This window comes from Geotrypetes seraphini, chromosome 7 (genome assembly GCF_902459505.1).
Source record: "Geotrypetes seraphini chromosome 7, aGeoSer1.1, whole genome shotgun sequence".
Classification (NCBI taxonomy): Eukaryota; Metazoa; Chordata; class Amphibia; order Gymnophiona; family Dermophiidae; genus Geotrypetes; species Geotrypetes seraphini.
In genome coordinates, this window is record NC_047090.1 from 28659991 (window position 1) to 28678483 (window position 18493).

At 42.4% G+C, this 18493-nt stretch overlaps 1 protein-coding gene across 2 annotated transcripts in view; it reads left to right on the forward strand.

Moving 5' to 3' along the window:
- NTN4 (netrin 4) overlaps nt 1-16002 on the forward strand; it is an 85077-nt gene extending 69075 nt beyond the window's left edge. For both annotated transcript variants that reach the window (XM_033953442.1, XM_033953443.1), the window contains exons 8-10: nt 5754-5822; nt 10889-11059; nt 15336-16002. In XM_033953442.1, coding sequence (XP_033809333.1) covers nt 5754-5822; nt 10889-11059; nt 15336-15472 — 377 coding nt within the window. In that variant the 3' untranslated portion in view covers nt 15473-16002. The remainder of the gene's footprint in view (nt 1-5753; nt 5823-10888; nt 11060-15335) is intronic.
- Nucleotides 16003-18493: the final 2491 nt, after the last annotated feature.

Consider the following 18493-nt stretch of genomic DNA (forward strand, 5'->3'; position numbering starts at 1 on the left):
GGGGAGGGGGGCACTGAAGCAAAGGTTGGCTGACGTTTGTCTATGAGTTTAGTTCCTATGCTGGATTCTACCTTCAGTCCATTAGTAGGCTTTAAAAATATTTAGTTCAAGGCATGCACAATTAATTTAACATGTACAAATCTCTGAATTCATGCTTGTAGAATTGATATGCATATATTAAAAAGTTATAATGCATGTTTTAAAAGACCTTTTTGAACCAAATGTGTGAAATAAGAACATAAGAATAGCCTTACTGGATCAGACCAATGGTCCATCAAGACCAGTAGCCCATTCTCACGGTGACCAATTCAGGTCACTAGTACTTGGCCAAAACCCATAGAGCAGCAACATTCCATTCAGAATCCTAAAGAACAGCAAGATTCCGGAACTCCAAATATTCCCTGCTACCGAACCAGGTCAAGCAGTGGCTTCCCCCATGTCTTTCTCAATAACAGACTATGGACTTTTCCTCCAGGAAATTGTCCAAACCTTTCTTAAAACTAGCTACGCTATCCGCTCTTACCACAATCTCTGGCAATGCGTTCCAGAGCTTAACTAACTTCTGAGTGAAAAAATTTTTCCTCCTATTGGTTTTAAAAGTATTTTTCCCTGTAACTGAACCAAAAAGTTGCAAAAATCAGAAGAAATGCAGAATATTCCACAAATGAACTGAAAATGTTTGGCCTGTTCACATCTATATTAGATTCCATGAAATGAACAATGTAAGATGGTAATGGGTAAAGGAAGCAAATTACCAGTGCCAAGTTTCTGTCAGGTCATTGACCTGAAACCTTCCAGAACTTGCTTCCTTTCTACTAAAACCTGAGTGGAAGAAAGAGGCTGGCCCCCACCAAGTACATTTTGTTTTGTTGTTAGGTAATATGTGGAAAATTAGCAGCTCTTCAAAACCCAAATACAAATGCCAGGCAACCTGAAGATAATATTTTTGCAAGGTTACTTCTAATCAGTGTTGCCAGATACATTTTTCTAATCCTGCCCAATTACCTTGAAAAAGCAGCCCAAAAATAGCCCAGTGTAAGAGGGGGTGCTGAAAAATTCTCAGCCCAACTAACTTCAGTTGGGACAGTTTCCACTTTTTTCATTTAGTACCGTATTTTTCGCTCCATAAGACACACTTTTTTCCCACCCAAAAGTGGGTGGAAATCTCGGTGTGTCTTTTGTAACGAAGGTACAAAAAAATTACATCCCCATACCATTTTAAATCACCCCTCCCTCCGCCGCATCTTTTTAAAACACCCCGCTCGCTGTGCCTTTGTAAAACACCCCACCCCCCTGCTCGCCTACCGCCGCCTGCCTGCCTGCCACTAGGCCAGCCTGCCTCTCACTAGGCCACTAGGCCTGCCTGCCCTGTTCCCTGTCCCTGCCCCAGCCTACCACTAGACCACCAGAGAGGTGGACAGGGTACAGAGCCTGGCAGGGAGGGGGGGCAGGGTGCAGAGCCTGACAAGGAGTATGGGATTGGGTACAGAGCCTGGCAGAGAATTTGGTTCAGAATGTTTTTTTTCTTGTTTTCCTCCTCTAAATCTAGGGTGTGTCTTATGGTCAGGTGCGTCTTATGGAGCGAAAAATATGGTACTTTCCAACAGAATGAAAAACAAGTGAGAACTCGCTGGACTAAGGGTATAGCCCTTGATGGAGACTGTCCTAATTTTGTTGGATTGTGACCACTTACACTGTGCAACAAATTTTAACTTTTTTTCTGGAGCAAGTAGAAAATGAGGTTTATAGAATTTGACCTCCTGTGTATGAAAATAGCCTCAGTTTTCTCCTATCACATACAGTTTTTGAGCAAATCGCAAATATTTAGAGCATGAGAAGTCATCATGTAACGCATTGCGCCGATTTAAGAATTCCTATAAATATTAGTTTCTAGAATGGTTTTGCTGTTAAAGTACGTTTTTAAACAAGATTAGGAGCATCTCTAATTAATGTCCAACAATAGTCAGGCAGCATTGATGAATTCCATCTGCCCTGATATCGTTTCTCCATTGTAGCAATGTCCTGGTCAGGGCAGGATTAATTCTTTGAGGGCCCCTAGGCACACAAGTGCACTGGGCCCCCCCACCCCTGTCTGTCTATGCCCTGCCCTCATTTACTTACCTGTTTTCTTCTTTACTTCTTTATTTACATTACATTACATTACGGATTTCTATTCCGCCTATACCTTGCAGTTCAAGGCGGATTACAAAAGATTTGACTGGACATTTTTCAGTGAAGATACACTTATTTATTTATTTATTTTTTAACAACAGAGGAGATATAGCTGGAAAGATTCCGAGGGGATTTACAAGTTGGATAGCAAATTGACAGTGCAGAACTGTGTGATATAAACAAATAGATTACATTTGGAGTAGGTAAGATTACAATACATTTCAGGGATCTGTTTACTTGGTAGGTGATTTGGGGAGGATTTTATAGGGGAGAATTATCTGGAGGTAGGTGAAGAGGGGTTAAGATATTTGGATGAATTTTTTGAAAAGCAGGGTTTTGATTTCTTTTCGGAATGTTTTGAGGTCGCCCGTTGTCGTCAGCAGGTTGGAGATGGAATGGTTGAGTTTTGCTGCTTGTGTTGCCAGAAGATTGTCAAACATTTTCTTGCGCTGTGTGCCTTTGAGTGGGGGGAAGGCAAAAGGGTTCGGGGTTCTTCTGTGTCTTGAGGTGAAGATCTGGTTTAAGCGGTTGTTTAGGTAGGAGGGGGAAGAGCCATTTAATGCTTTGAATAATAGGCAGTAGAATTTGAATTGAATTCGTGCTTGTATGGGTAGCCGTGAGAGTCTAAGAAGGCAGTTGTAATGTGATCATATTTTCTCAGGGAGTAGATCAGTCTGAGGGCGGTGTTTTGTTTCCACTTGTATTTCTTTTTTTCTTTTATTATAAAATTCAAAACAACAAAGATTAGCATACCAGTGCCAGTGTACAGTTTTAGTTCTATGCAAGCCCCAAACATCTCTGAATAAATCCCCCCTTCCTTCCCACCTATTGCCCAGGACTTTAACTCTGAACCCTTTCCATACGTATACAAAAGTGTTCAAATGCATTGTAAAGCAGTAATACTATCCGAAACATAAGTCTGTTTTAATAACCAAGTTTGCAACTGCCTCACTCTATGTTGTCCAACTTTAACCCATATGTATGTATAAACAACGAAATCTGTAACTCCTATGGTACGTCCCACTCCATCTATGGTAATTTGTAACAAAACAACAAGGCAAGTGATCCACCAAAGAATCCAACGTGGAACAAAAGATCGGCAGACAATAAGGAGATTCAAATCAAGTTTATTCAAAGTGCTCCCAGGAGCCATGCCTGATGCATTTTGCCAAACAAAGCTGGTCAATGCTAATAGAAAACCATGTCTTTCATACACACACTAAACTAAACCTTAAGCTTATATACCGACCGCATCGTCTCTATAAAGATAGAGCTCGGCACGGTTTACAAAATATTTAAAGAAAGGAAAATATAATAAGTATTAGCTATTGTATAGAGAGTAATTTACATTTTTGAAAATAGCCAAGTTTTCAGATGTTTTCGAAATAATTGGAAAGAGCCCAAATTACGCAGCTGGACAGGAAAATTGTTCCAAAGCTCAATAATTTTAAAGTAAAGAGATTTCCCTAATTTTCCAATATGGATAATGCCTTTTAACGAGGGGAAAGATAATTTAAGCTTTTGGGTCCTCTGTTTTCTAAAGAGGAAATCTGGTAACCCTATCCAGTATCATCTTGTCTGTGCTGTGCTTAGATCTTCAGGATATCCACAATAAATATTCATGAGAGAAATTTGCATGCATGAATATTTATTGTGGATATTGAGGACCCAAAAGCTTAAATTATCTTTCCCCTCGTTAAAAGGCGTTATCCATATTGGAAAATTAGGGAAATCTCTTTACTTTAAAATTATTGAGCTTTGGAACAATTTTCCTGTCCAGCTGCATAATTTGGGCTCTTTCCAATTATTTCAAAAACATCTGAAAACTTGCCTATTTTCAAACATGTAAATTTCGCTGCTCTCTATACAATAGCTAATACTTATTATATTTTCCTTTCTTTAAATGTTTTGTAAACCGTGCCGAGCTCTATCTTTATAGAGACGATGCGGTATATAAGTTTAAAGTTTAGTTTAGTTAGACCCTGACCCTGGCCCTACCCCGTTCCGCCACCAGCCTCACCCTGCCCTGCCCTCAGCCTCACCCACACTGAGCTCTGGGCCGTGTTTGGATGTCCTCTGCCCATGCAAGGACGTCGACACGATGATGTCACCTGCTTGCATGTGATGTCATTACGTTTACGTCTGCACATGTGCAGAGGACATCCAGACACGGCCCAGAGTTCAGGGGCCTTCCAAAACTCGGACAAACTGCTGGGTTTTGGAAATCCTCCAGGCACCCAGACAGTCCTCTAAAAGCCCTAATGCTGGACCTTGCCGAAGGCTAGACGGTAAATAATGGAGCCACAAATCAAATGGGGCTCTGCAGGCTTTCAGGTTTGTGCTGAAATCCTTCTGCTGAATCTCAAGGTGACTTAGGAGCTGCTTGTAAGCAATGAATCATGATGTAATGGCTGTCAACCATCAATCACTATGTCTATTGTAGATTAGCCGAGTGTTCTAATCTACCATTGCGCAGTACGGAGTCGATATTCAAAGTGATTTAACCAGACAGAAATGGCTCCTGGTCAGTTAAATCACCTTTTTGGGGCTAACTGCTCGTTTTCAGCAGCACTTACCGTAACTTGTTAGTGCTGCTGAAAATAAGGCCCAGATTCTCTAAACGGTGCCGGTTTTAATAGGCCTAAACTCAGTAAAAAAAAACACCATTGAAACAACGTTTTTAACTGAGTTTCAAAGCACCTTGAAAAAAATTGGCACCGGAATTGCACCTCTATAGGCATTTTGGCCGCCTAACATCACTGTGGGCGTGACTAATGTTTGAAGTGGCATCAGGCAGCCTAAAGTGCCTATGGAGGCGACAGAAATGAAGGCCAAAAAAAACGCTGCCTTTGCCGGAAGCGTGATTCTGTACCCATCGCCGTCACGTGATTGACACGGGATTGGCAGCCGCTTTTAAGGCGGACACGGACAACAGTGCCAGTTATAGAATCCAGGCCTAACTACTTAGTGGTTAACTGAAAACCAGTTATTTGGGGGGGGGGGGGAGGGGCATTCTGGGGCAGAGTCAACATTTAACTGGCCATGTTAACCGCATAAATAGGATCGCATAAAAGACAGTCCTATCTCAATCCCCCTCTTATACGAAACTGCTATTGCAGTTTCTAGCACAGGGAGCCACGCTGAATGGCCTGCGCTGCTCCCGACGTTCATAGGAACTCAATGAGCGTCAGGAGCAGCGCGGGCCTTTCAGCGCGGCTCCCTGCTATTGCAGTTTCGTAAAAGGAGGCTTATATTGCACTTAACTGGCTATATATTAGCCAGCTCTAACAACTCGGAAATTCAATTCTGGTTCCTGGACATACCCTGGTATTGAATATCTGGGTCTAATGCCAGCTGCAGTCAGCAAATCACTGCCAGCTGAATATTGGGCCTTACATCTCTTGTAGGTTTGCCGATCATGCTCATCTTTGCTTCTACACATCTGAGCGGAGTTTTATTTCAATAATTGCTGGAAGATACCATAACCTACTGCTGAAGATGACATATCCTACTGTTGTGTTTGCCGATGTTCACATATCAAGGAAACTGGTTCAGTTTTGATTTTGCTTTTCCTCTTCCAGGTAAATGCGAATGTAAGGAACAGGCCTTGGGACATCCCAAAGTGTTTTGCAGCATGAAGTACTCGTATGGTGAGTTGGACAGAGAAATCTACACAACACGAAAGGAGAGGGCTTTATCTTTGAAGGGCAAGCCGAAGAGAATCACCAAAATGTTCCACAGTGAAACAGGAGAAACCAGGCGAAAAAGCAAAACCTGTGGAGTCGATGATCTTGATATGAAAGTTTATTAAAAAGTCTTCACAATTAAAAGCGATGCAGATCAATTGTAAATCCATATAGTACACAGTAGAAGTGTTGTGATATGGACCCGACATGGTCCGTCAATTGTAAATCCATATAGTACACAGTAGAAGTGTTGTGATATGGACCCGACATGGTCCGTGTTTCGGTCAAAAAATGCCTTCCTCTGGGGTCCGATCTAATTCTGCCACAATGTTTAGATATGCTAAGAGGCATCCAAAATACTGTGAACTAAAGAACTGAGCGCTACCACCTCAGATGGGGGTACTCCAATCCATATCCAGTAGATTAAGGTCACCCACTATCAATTTGGCCTATTAATACAATCTTTAGTTTTGTCTCAACTGGTCTGTTGCAGAAACACCTTTTTAGATTGCCCTAAATTTATAATTTAAAAAACCCTCCAAATGTTACAAAATACAGCCATTAGATTAATCTCCAGATTAAAGCAGGGATGTCAAAGTCCCTTCTCGAGGGCCACAATCCAGTCGGGTTTTCAGGATTTCCCCAGTGAATATGCATGAGATCTATTAGCATACAATGAAAGCAATGCATGCAAATAGATCTCATGCATATTCATTGGGGAAATCCTGAAAACTCAACTGGATTGCAGCCCTCGAGGAGGAACTTTGACACTCCTGGATTAAAGTTTAAGTTTAATGGTTCTTTTGATTAATCGCTTAATCATAATTCAAAGCGATGTACAATTTAAAATACATTCGGTGGGAAACAATACAATACAAACTTTAAATAATGACATAATATTAAAAATGGTTCAACATATTTGTAACATAAGGTAAAAAAAGGGGTGTGAAATACAATTCATGATAGAAAAGTAGAACAAAAAAAGGAAAAAAACATAAGGAAGACAAATAACAGTAGAATATAATATTTAAAACAACAGTCTAAGGATTAATAGATTAAATGCCAAAGGCATCTTTAAAAAGAAATGTTTTTAGATTACTTTTAAATTTTCCCAGATCATGCTCATTTCGTAGAAAAATTGGGAGGGCGTTCCAGATCTGTGGAGCAGTTACTGAAAAGATGAATTGCCGTCTTGTATTAATGATCTTAAGTGAGGGAATAATTAGTAGATTTTGCTCATTAGATCTTAAAGTTCTACTTGGATTGTAGGGGATTAATAGTTTATATATAAAAGCTGGAGTTTTATTGAGTAGAGACTTAAAAGTGAGCAGACAGAGTTTATATGTTATTCGATGAGTGACTGGGAGCCAATGTGCATCTATTAAAAGAGGAGTAACATGATCAAACTTTCTAGAATTAGTTATAAGTTTAATAGAGACATTTTGAATAATTTGAAGACGTTTGATTTCATTCAATGATATTCCTTTAAAGAGTGCGTTGCAGTAGTCCAGTTTAGAAATCACCAGCGAATGAATAAGAATATTTAATGATTTGGGACATAGAAATTTTGAAATTGCTCAAATCTTACGTAATCTATAAAAAGTGGTTTTAACAATAGTACTGATGTGATCATGAAAATTAAGTTTGGTGTCAAAAGTCACCCCTAAGATTTTTATACTGTTTACTAATTGCAGTGGGATATTTTTTTATAGTAATAGGAGCAATGAGAGTGGAACTTTCTTTCCATGGGAATAACATAACATTAGATTTTTTGATATTGAGTGCCAATTTGTTCGTATTTAGCCAGTGATAAACTAGGTCAAGTTTTTCACTGATCTCTTGAATATCAGACATTTTATTGGTATCAATTGAGTGCAGAAGCTGGATATCGTCTGCATATGCATAAACTTGAAAACCCACGGATTGACATAAAGTAATTAACGGAGCAAGGAAAATATTGAATAATAAAGGAGAAAGGATAGATCCTTGAGGAACACCATGAGTAGTTAAAGAAGAGTTTGAAATTGAGTCTTTAAAGAAAACAGCAGAAGTGCGATCTGTTAAATAGGATGTAAACCAGGAAAGAACTTGATCTGCAATGCCAATGGAATGAAGTCTGCCAAGGAGAAGCTGATGATCGATTGTATCGAAAGCTGCAGAGAGTTCAATAGAGATTAACAGAGTTGATTGGTGATGATCTAGAAAGTATTGAATGGAGGTGGTCATACCAATCAATGAGAGTTCTGTACTATGGTGATAAGAAAAGTGAAAAGATTACACCATATTTACGTGAATTACACTGGCTTCCTTTAGAAGGGAGAATACTTATAAATTCTATTGTATTCTTTTTAGGTTCAAACAATTTTTATTGATGCAAACAAGAATGCTATCAAAACAGTGAAACACAGAAGATTCATAATACAAATATTGCAGCATTATATTCAACAGAATCTAAAATACATACAGGAGATAAGAACAGCAAAACAACCCCCTCTTCAATCGACCCGTGGTTGTATTCTTTTTAAAATACGGTTTGGAAAAACTCCTGATTATATGCCACATCTCGTTAAATTTTCTAACAATCCGTCTTTGAACCTAAGAAACAATGATACTTTTCGGTATCCAGTCATTAGGAACTTTAAATACATAGAATTTTTTAACTCCACGTGGGTATATCGAGCAGCAAAACTGGAAAGCATTACCAACTAATATTAACCAGCAATCTAGTTTTAAATGTTTCAAAAAAGACCTATCTTTTTCAAAAATTTGTTATGAGTGATTCCTAAATATTGTAATACAGTGGTACCTTGGTTTACGAGCATAATTCGTTCCAGAAGCATGCTCGTAAACCAAAATACTCGTATATCAAAGCGAGTTTCCCCATGGGACTAAGGGAAACTTGCTTGATACGTTACCACCCCCCCCACCCCCGCGAGGCCAGCAGCGCTGCTCTACCCACCCCCCCCCGACAACCAGCATTGCTCCCCCCCGAAGGCCTCCCCCGCGTGAACCGCCACCCCCCCCACGATCCGGCACCCTCCCCCTGCGATCTGGTATCCCCCGCTCGCATCGCACCCCACCGCCATGATCTGAAATCCCCCAACACCCACCTGAACACGCTGCTTACCTCCATCTGACCGCCAGCACCGGCACCAACGCACAGGACATGCCGGTGCCGGAAGATCTGCGTCTTCTTTGCTGGGCCTTGAGCATCTGCGCATACTCAAGGCCTTCGAGTTCACGCTCAGGCCCAGCAAAGAAGAAGCCGCAGATCTTCGGGCACCGGCACCGGCATGTCCTGTGTGTTGGTGCCGGCGGCCAGTTAGGGATAAACGGCGTGTTTGGGTGTGTGCTGGGGGATTTCAGATCGCAGTGGGGGGGGGGTGCGATGCGAGCGGGGGGTGCCGGTGCCGATGCGGAGAATACACTGAAAGTAAGAAGAGGGTTCGGGTGGGTTGGAGGATCTCAGGTCGTGGCAGGGGAGTGCCCGATGGTGGCGGGGAGGTGCCGGATCGTGGGGGGGAAGGTGCCGGTTCGCGGAGGGGGGGGGGGTTGGGGGGGAGGGGCGCTCGTACAGTGAGGCAAGCTCGGTTTGCGAGGCACCAAGTTTGCGAATGTTTTGCTCGTCTTTCAAAACACTTGCAAACCGGTGCACTCGTAAACCGAGGTACCACTGTATTCTCTTTAGGGATTTCTTTTTCTTATCTTTGAGATTTACTTTTGAATCCTGTTTATTGGTTGTAGCTTTCTGTTTTATTTTTTGATAAGATAATTGCCAATTTATAAATCTTGTTTGAGTACAACCTTTAACTGCGGGAAACTTAAAAAAGGATAAATAAAAATTGATTCATCAAATATTTTGATACATCGCTTTATATATAAAGCATTCAAGCTTGAACAAAACTCTGCCCTCTATAGGGGGCTAGTGCAATTTTTGGTAAAATGAGGGGGATACAAGTTTAAATTTCTTCAAATTAAAAATCAATGTAACAGCTGTATTCTGAACAATACACAATGTTCGTAAAGAGACTGCTGCCCCGCCAAATAAACAATGTTTAAATAAAGGTGACGGCAAATGCTAGAAGGATGCTAGGTTGCATAGGGAGAGGTATGACCAGTAGGAAAAAGGAGGTATTGATGTCCCTGTATAAGACCCTGGTGAGACCTCATTTAGAATATTGTATACAATTCTGGAGGCCGCACTTTCAAAAAGATATAAAAAGGATGGAGTCAGTCCAGAAGAAAGCTACTGAAATGGTGTGTGGTCTTCATGATAAGGTGTATGGGGACAGACATAAAGATCTCAATCTGTATACTTTGGAGGAAAGGCGGGAGAGGGGAGATATGATAGAAATGTTTAAATACCTACGTAATATAAATGTGCATGAGTCAAGTCTCTTTCATTTAAGAAGAAACTCTGCAATGAGAGAGCATAGGATGAAGTTAAGAGGTGATAGGCTCCGGAGTAATCTGAGGAAATACTTTTTTTTTTACAGAAAGGGTGGTAGAGATAGGCGCGGACTATGTCTGAATTCAAGAAAGTCTGGGATAGGCATGTGTGATCTCTTGGAGAGAGGACGAGATAATGGTTACTGTGGATGGGCAGAATGGATGGGCCATTTGGCCTTTATCTGCCATTGTGTTTCTTTGTTTCCATAACCATAAAGCTCTATGACCTCACAATGCAGGTGTAAGGAACCTTAGCCAATAGGGAGAGGAGACGATAGTGGATGTTGCAGATAGGCAGGCTAGATGGACCTTTACCTGCCATCATGTTTCTATGTTTCTAATCTAGAAGACAGTACTAACGACTGAACAAGTAACTGAAAAGGAACTCTATCAAAATAAGATCTGATAGATCTTAATTTCCATAACATAAAGAATCCTTTCCACACTACATGGTCAACTTGCAACAACATAGATGAACAAAGACACTGAAGAAGCAGAACTGTCTGACTTACTTCTGCTGACGCAGCGCTGCCTGCATGTGCTTTTGCATTGTGAAATTGTTGTGTCTCTTTTCTTAACAGTGCTAAAGGTCAAGATATTATCAGCACATGACAAAGGCTCCCACGCAGAAGTCAATGTGAAGGTGAAAAAAGTATTGAAAATGACAAAGCTGAAGATCTGGAGGGGAAAACGGACACTGTACCCCGAGTCGTGGACCAACAGAGGATGCACCTGCCCCATTCTCAATCCTGGTACAGTAGCTTCAAATCCTAAATAATTTGCTTAGGCTCCTTGGGTTCTGTTTCTAAATGTATGTTTTTTCCCTTGGTGGTATGGGGGATGAAGGGAAACAATGCTACTAAATTCTATTGGATGGAGGGAAACAATGCTACTAAATTCTATTGGATGGAGGGAAACAATGCTACTAAATTCTATTGGATGAAGGGAAACAATGCTACTAAATTCTATTGGATGGAGGGAAACAATGCTACTAAATTCTATTGGATGGAGGGAAACAATGCTACTAAATTCTATTGGATGCAGACGTTTTAAAATAACAGCTAACAAAGGGGGTCCTTTCATTGAGGTATGCTAACCAATTTAGCACACGATAAAATGCTAAGATGCCCATTGGAATATAATGGATATCTTAGCATTTACTGCGTGCTAAATTGGTTAGCGTACTCCGGTCCATTTTAAATCTACTACTTAGTAGCTTCATCGCACGCCCCCCTCCCCCCTCCCCGGTCCTAGTATTTCTGGAGTCATATGTTTTTTGCTTCTCCTCTACCAGAAACCGTTGCACTCATCTCTCATCTGGTGGTGACATTAAGAAGTATATGTCACATACTTTCCAGTGTACAGTACTCCCCCAAAATTCATGGGGGTTCCGTTCCAGGAACACCCGCGAATTAAAAAAAAAACACAAATAGGGTTTTTAAGCTGATCAAAGGCAGGAGAGGGCAGCTGGGGTGCCGGCGGGTGCTTAAACTGTACTTACGAAGCCGGGCCCATTTTCCGACCGCCTCTTCCTGGTACTAAAGTCATGGTTACACCAATCAGGAGCTGCTTTGATACACCAGAGCGTGTCAAAGCAGCTCCTGATTGATGCAACCATGACATTAGAGCCAGGAATAGGCGGTCGGAAAATACCGCAAATTACTGAGTCCGCGATTTGCGAACCACGAATTAGCGGGGGTTTACTGTATACCTCGCATATTAGATTTCCAGTGTTGGCGCATGGTAACTGCATGGAGAAATGTGCTTGTTCGGGTCTGCGCCTGTTCTTGAAGGGAGATATGTTTCTCATGGATGCAGAACACGTTTACATTTAGGGCCGGATACTACAAATGGCGCCGTATCGGCGGCTGCCCTATAAAAATGGCCGATGATCGCGTGGGAATCACACACCATTTGTAGAATGGCGGCTCCAAGAAAGGTAAACAGCGAAAACGTAGACCAGGGTTTTCAAGGCCTACTTTTCACATGAATTGCGACTAAGGATTTGCTTTAAGACACCTAATGCCATAGGCAGCAGAACGCTGCATTATTATTTTTTTTTGGGGGGGGGAGGGCAGGAGCTCCGCCCTAGTGCACAACTTCTCAGCAGCTCCCGAGTCCTCCACCCACCTTCTCCTGGTTTTATATCTTCTGGCAGCCGCCCTGCAGCATCCACAAGCAGGACTGCCCCCAGAAGTAGAATGAAGAGTTCCAGGGCAGGCCTGCTGTTTAGATGCTGCGTGGCGGCTGCCCGAAGATTTAAAACCATAACACTGGGAGATGGGACGGAGGACGTGAAACAAGCGGTGACCGAAAATGTTTGGGGAGGCTGCGGCCCCTGTGGCCTCCCCCGTTCCATTTCCAGCATTAGCCACGTCTACAGGTGTTGTAAAATGTCTTTGTAGCTGTGAGGCAGGCACCTACATTTTTATTATTTCTTTTTAATGGCGTTTTGCCCTTACGTTTGGCACCGGTAGGGCGCCTAACCTAAGGTAGTGTTTATAGAATATGGGCCTTAATGCATAAGAACTGTCATACTGTGTCAGACCAAAGGTTGGTAAAAGTCATGTGTACAGTTTGTCACATACAGTATGTGAATATCATTCATCAAATGTGTCCTGACTGAAAAAAAGATTGAGAACCACTGCTGTAGAGCAGTGGCGTACCTAGGGTATGTGACACCCAGGGTCCATCATTTTTTTACACCCCCCCCCCATGTAAAAAAATATTTTTAGTAATGTTCCCCTGGGCGCAAGCTATGAGGGGGTGTTCCTGACTTTAGAGTCATGGTCCGGGAACTTCCCTTCTCATGGCCCGGCCCCAAGGCTCTAGGTAGTCCCCATAGCCCAGCATATTCCCAGTCTTCTCTCCTGTCCGGTCCAATGGCCCTGTACCTTCCGTGAAGCTGAAAAAACTGCCGGCCTCGGCAGTGATTCAGCTATGTCATCCGCATCTCCCCTTCCTGCTTTCTGTCTGCCTCTGCTGCGATCCACCTGGGCAGAAACAGGAAGTTGTGTCATTGGCAGTCACGGAAAGCAAGAAGGGGCACCATGGGTGCCGTAGCTGAATCACTGCCGAGGCTGGCAGTTTTTTTCAGCTTCACGGAAGGTACAGGACCATCGGACTGGACAGGAGAGAAGGCTGGGAACATGCTGGGCCACGGGGACTACCCAGAACCTTGGGGTCAGGCTGTGAGAAGGGAAGTTCCTGGGCCATGACTTCAAGGCTGGGAACATCCCCCTCATGGCTAACACCCAGGGCGGACCGCCCTCCCCCCCAAGACCCTCCTTGGTACACCACTGCTGTAGAGTCATGTTAGCATGCTACCCTCTCAGTGGGAATCACAGGTCACACATAATTCAATGAGACTAATGTAATATACATCTGGTCTAAATGAAACGCTTTCTGGTTCAAGCTGGCAGGGGGAGAGTGCTGGGCCTTATCGATCTAAAATTATACTTGCTTAGCTTTCAGACCCTGGGTGTACAAGTTCAGTCATCATTAGTCACAAACAAGTTAAGTTTTAAGAATTTCTCTAATGAATATGGATCACGCAAATTCTTAAAACCAGCTAATAAATATTTAATACAAACAAGTATCATCTGAATCAATTCAATTTTAATCTCATCTCCCACGGTTCTTTTCATTACAGCACTTTTATAACTTACCAATACTTAATTTATTAATATCAGAATAATTTAGTCAGTGAATCCAATCCCCATTACTCACACTCACGCTCACTTCCCAACTTTCACACACATACTACAGTCATTCTGATTACTTTTATCCAAAACTGGATATTGGTTAGTTCATGGGTTCACTAGTCCATGATCATCTAGTCAGAGAGGCTTCCAACTGAGAGTTGCACAACAGTCCAGCACATTACATTAGTGATTTCTATTCCGCCAATACCTTGCGGTTCAAGGCGGATTACATGAAAATTAGTTTCTTAAACACAATCGTCAGGCCTCTCTGTCCTCATGATGGTCCTGTTCTTCAATTCATTAAAAAAAAAAAAAAAAACCCAAAAGGAATTGACCCCAAAATATCCACAAAGAAGAAAATCCAGAGAAAACCAAAAAAACTCTGTGGAGTGACGATGTTCCCAAATGGACTTTATTTGAAAGTATCAAAGTTCCAAAGGTACACTAAAATCATCCACATAAAATAATTCCATCCACATAAAAGTAAATCATCCACATAAGAGCCTTAAAGTCCGCTAGGGATACAGGACCCAACACGGTCCGCGTTTTGACAAAAAGTCTTCTTCAGGGGTCCCTGGGGGTCCTATAAAGGTGAGTACGTGGGAAACAATTGTGTGGTGAACCGGAAGTGAGACACTACTTGCATTTGCATAAAGCATTCGGTTCAACACAAGACTGTGTTTCGCCATCTGGCGTCTTCAGGAGCTGTGTTTGCAAGGCTCACCAACATCACAACTTCACCTACAATACAAAATAATTCACACACATTCCTTTTCACCTCGTTATCACCTTGATGCAGCTCAGTGGGGAGCATTATCCTCCACACTTCACATCTTCCAACCTCAAACTGATTCCTGTGGAGTTAAAGGTTAGTAATTGAAGCTCTAGATAGATACAGGTATCCCGTTTACTAATGAAGAGTTGGTGATCCATATTGATTAGGGATATCCTGTAAACCTGGCCTTGAAAACTGAACTTTTGCACCCCTCTTTTAGACCTACCACGAGGTTTCCTGTCTTTTGGGTAGAAAATTTATGATAAAAAATATAAATATTTTAAATAAATAATTGACACTCAGAAAAGGTTGAGGATTCAAGACAAAGTTAGACAAGTGCCTGCTGAACCGGAACGTACGCAGGTGAGGCTGGACTCATTTAGAGCACTGGTCTTTGACCTAAGGGCCGCCGCGTGAGCGGACTGCTGGGCACGATGGACCACGGTTCTGACCCAGCAGCGGCAATTCTTATGTTCTTATAAACCCACAAAAACTGCATTTTCAGTCCATTTTCACATATGTTCACAAATTGTTTTGCTGGATTTCCAGGTCTGGAATACCTTGTGGCGGGACATGAGGATGTGAGGACCGGCAGACTGATTGTTAATATGAAAAGCTTCATCCACCTGTGGAAAGCGGCGCTTGGAAGAAAAGTGACAGAAATTTTAAGAAACAGCTGCAGCTGATCAGGAAGGATATGTATCAGAAGCTCAGGCGTTTCTTTGTGCACAAACTATAGTACAAACGGAAGAGAAGCGCATAGCTTCTACAACTAGAACATTCCGCGTGCCAAATGACAGGAAACATAAAAATGTTCGGAGGCTAGAAGATGCCGAGAGGGCTCCACACGAAGTAAAGTCAGAAGAACTTGCCAGACGGAATTTTGCGGAAACTCAGAAACTCAAGAGTGAGGGTGTGGCTGTGAGAAGGAAGATGGGCCTTGGGCAGCCCTCATTCAGTAATGAGGAGGAGACAGGGAAATATTTAGACTCTAATGCTGAAGGTCATCTGGACCCCATTTTTAAAGCTATTTTGCCAGTGGCCCCCTTTGTTTCTAAAACGTTCAGATTGACTGAATTCTGCTGTGCATAGTTTATTGTATAAAGCACTTTACTCGTGATCAGATGACATTATGAACTGAAAACATTGTTTAAAGAGAGGAATAAACTGGAAGTGATCCCATAAAGGCAGGAATAAAATGCTGTCCTTAAGTAAAGTAAATTGTTACCCTTTTTGCTCTGGCTGTCAGAAGCATGTGTGAATCAGATATTCTAAAACGTTTCTCCAACTGTTTGCCTATGAATAGATCCCAAAACACAAACACTCCAAAAACCTGCCAGAAAAACTTAAGAGAAACCCACCTAGAGGCCGCATAGATCACAAGGTTCTAAGAGTGGCGACTAAATGACCAAAAAACTGTGATCACAACGCTAAATAACATGGATAATATGAATATAATTTAATATAGTTTAAATGGAGTACCCTCAGTGTGATAAGGCAGTGAAGGGAGATATACTCCAGCGCTTCACATAACGAGACAGGGACCAACAAGCCCCTGCCCCCACACCATCATAGGGTACCTCCTTGTGTGTAATAAATCAAAATAGTGAAAAATGAATCACCACCAACAAGTGAACGCAAGTGAGGTCAATTAAGAAGCCACTCTGAGAACCTCCCCAACCAGCTCCCACAACTGGAATCAAAAACCGACTTAGCTTAAGATGTTCTTGTAAAGTTGTCAAAACAGCGGCGACCCGCAATGAAGCGCCGCCGAGTACCAGGTCCAACCAAGCCTGGTTTCGGGAGCACACAATCCCTTCTTCAGGAACCCATGATTGTAGCTCCACCCTCCCTCCAGCCGGCTCGATTTATCTAGAAAGGAGCCGAGAACAAAAGGCAGGACCAGGGATACTCAGACGTCTACCGTTTGCACAGCGGATTGGGACTGCCCCCATACCTGGTCCCTCCGACAACTGCAGAGCCTCACAAGACTCTTCAGCCTGTGGCTACACATTCACACTGAATTCCCTATGCCCATTTTTACACACCCTCCCCCCCTTCTACATCTCCAGATAATATGGCTAGGGTCATACATACCTCAGCAATAAACCCCCCATCTTACATACTAGAGATTCAGTCCATTAGCCTCTGGTGTATTTGTCGCCAAACCTGGAATGTTGCTAACTCTTTTGAAACAGAACATAAGAATAGCCTCACTGGGTCAGACCAATGGTCCATCAAGCCCAGTAGCCAAAACCCAAGGTATAGCAGTATTCCATGCTACCAATACAGGGCAAGCAGTGGCTTCCCCCGTGTCTTTGTCAATAACAGACTATGGACTTTTCCTCCAGGAACTTGTTCAAACCTTTCTTAAAACCAGCTACACTATCCACTTTTACCACATCCTCTGGCAACACGTTCCAGAGCTTAACTATTCTCTGAGTGAAAAAAATTTTCCTCCAATTGCTTTTAAAAGTATTTCCCTGTAACTTCGAGTGTGCCCTAGTCTGTAATTTTTGACGGAGCGAAAAATCTATCCACTTGTACCCGTTCTACTCCACTCATGATTTTGTAGACTTCAATCAAATCTCAACCTCAGCCGTCTCTTTTCCAAGCTGAAGAGCCCTAACCGTTTTAGGACTACTCAAAATTTTTAAATGAGATTTTCAGACAGCCTTCCTGATTACCCCCACCCCCTTTTTTTTTTTTTTTTTTACTAAGCCGTGATAGAGGTTTCTAGTGCGCCTTGGAGTTCTAAATACTCCGATGCTCATGGAATGCCTATGAGCATCGGAGCAACGTTGGAGCATTTAGCGCCCAGGACCGTGGTAGAAACCTAACGTGGCTTAGTAAAAGAAGGCCTAATGCGTAAATGCTAGCAATCAAAGTTTGGTGCTCAAATACTGAATTGCACTGGTATTCTGTAACAGCTTCAGTCCCCAACTTTGCCATTATAGAATACTGGCTTAATATTGATTCTCTTTCAGACACCAACATTGGTGGCCACCTAAGAAAGGGCCGCCGATCGCATGTCAATCACACTTTGGTGTCCAAAAGAGAATCACGTCTACAATCCCAGTCAGATGCTCAAAATGTAGGCCAGCATTTTGCAGGTCTAAATTCAAGGCGTCACTATACATCTACATAGATGTGCTGCACATCGCCATAGATGCACTCCGGAGGCCTACAATGTGGGCATCCTGTCTCAGAGAGTTGGTTTTTCTTTAAAACGTGTGTCCCGATTGGCTGCTAGACAGCGGTAGGGTGCGTACCGCTGCCTGCCATTGGGATGCGCATTGTCAAGAATCAGGTCCTTAATGTCTGTCTTGTGGCACCTTTTCTTGAATCTACCTTTCAATGCAGAGGTAGTTACCATTCATTAATTGTTTCGGCGCTATAGAAATGATAAATAGTAGTAGTAGTGAACCTGGCAAATAGGGGTAAATTCTATAATTGGGACTGATAATCGGATGCTATTCTGTACAAGACTCTCTTACCCGTTCTACTCCACTCGGGATTTTGTAGACTTCAATCAAATCTGCCCTCAGCCGTCTTTTTTCCAAGCTGAAGATCCCCAACCTCTTTGGTCTTTCCTCATATGAGAGGAGTTCCATCTCTTTTATCATCTTAGTCGCTCTTCTTTGAACCTTTTCTAATTCCGCTACATCTTTTTTGAGATACAACCAGAACTGAACACAATACTCAAG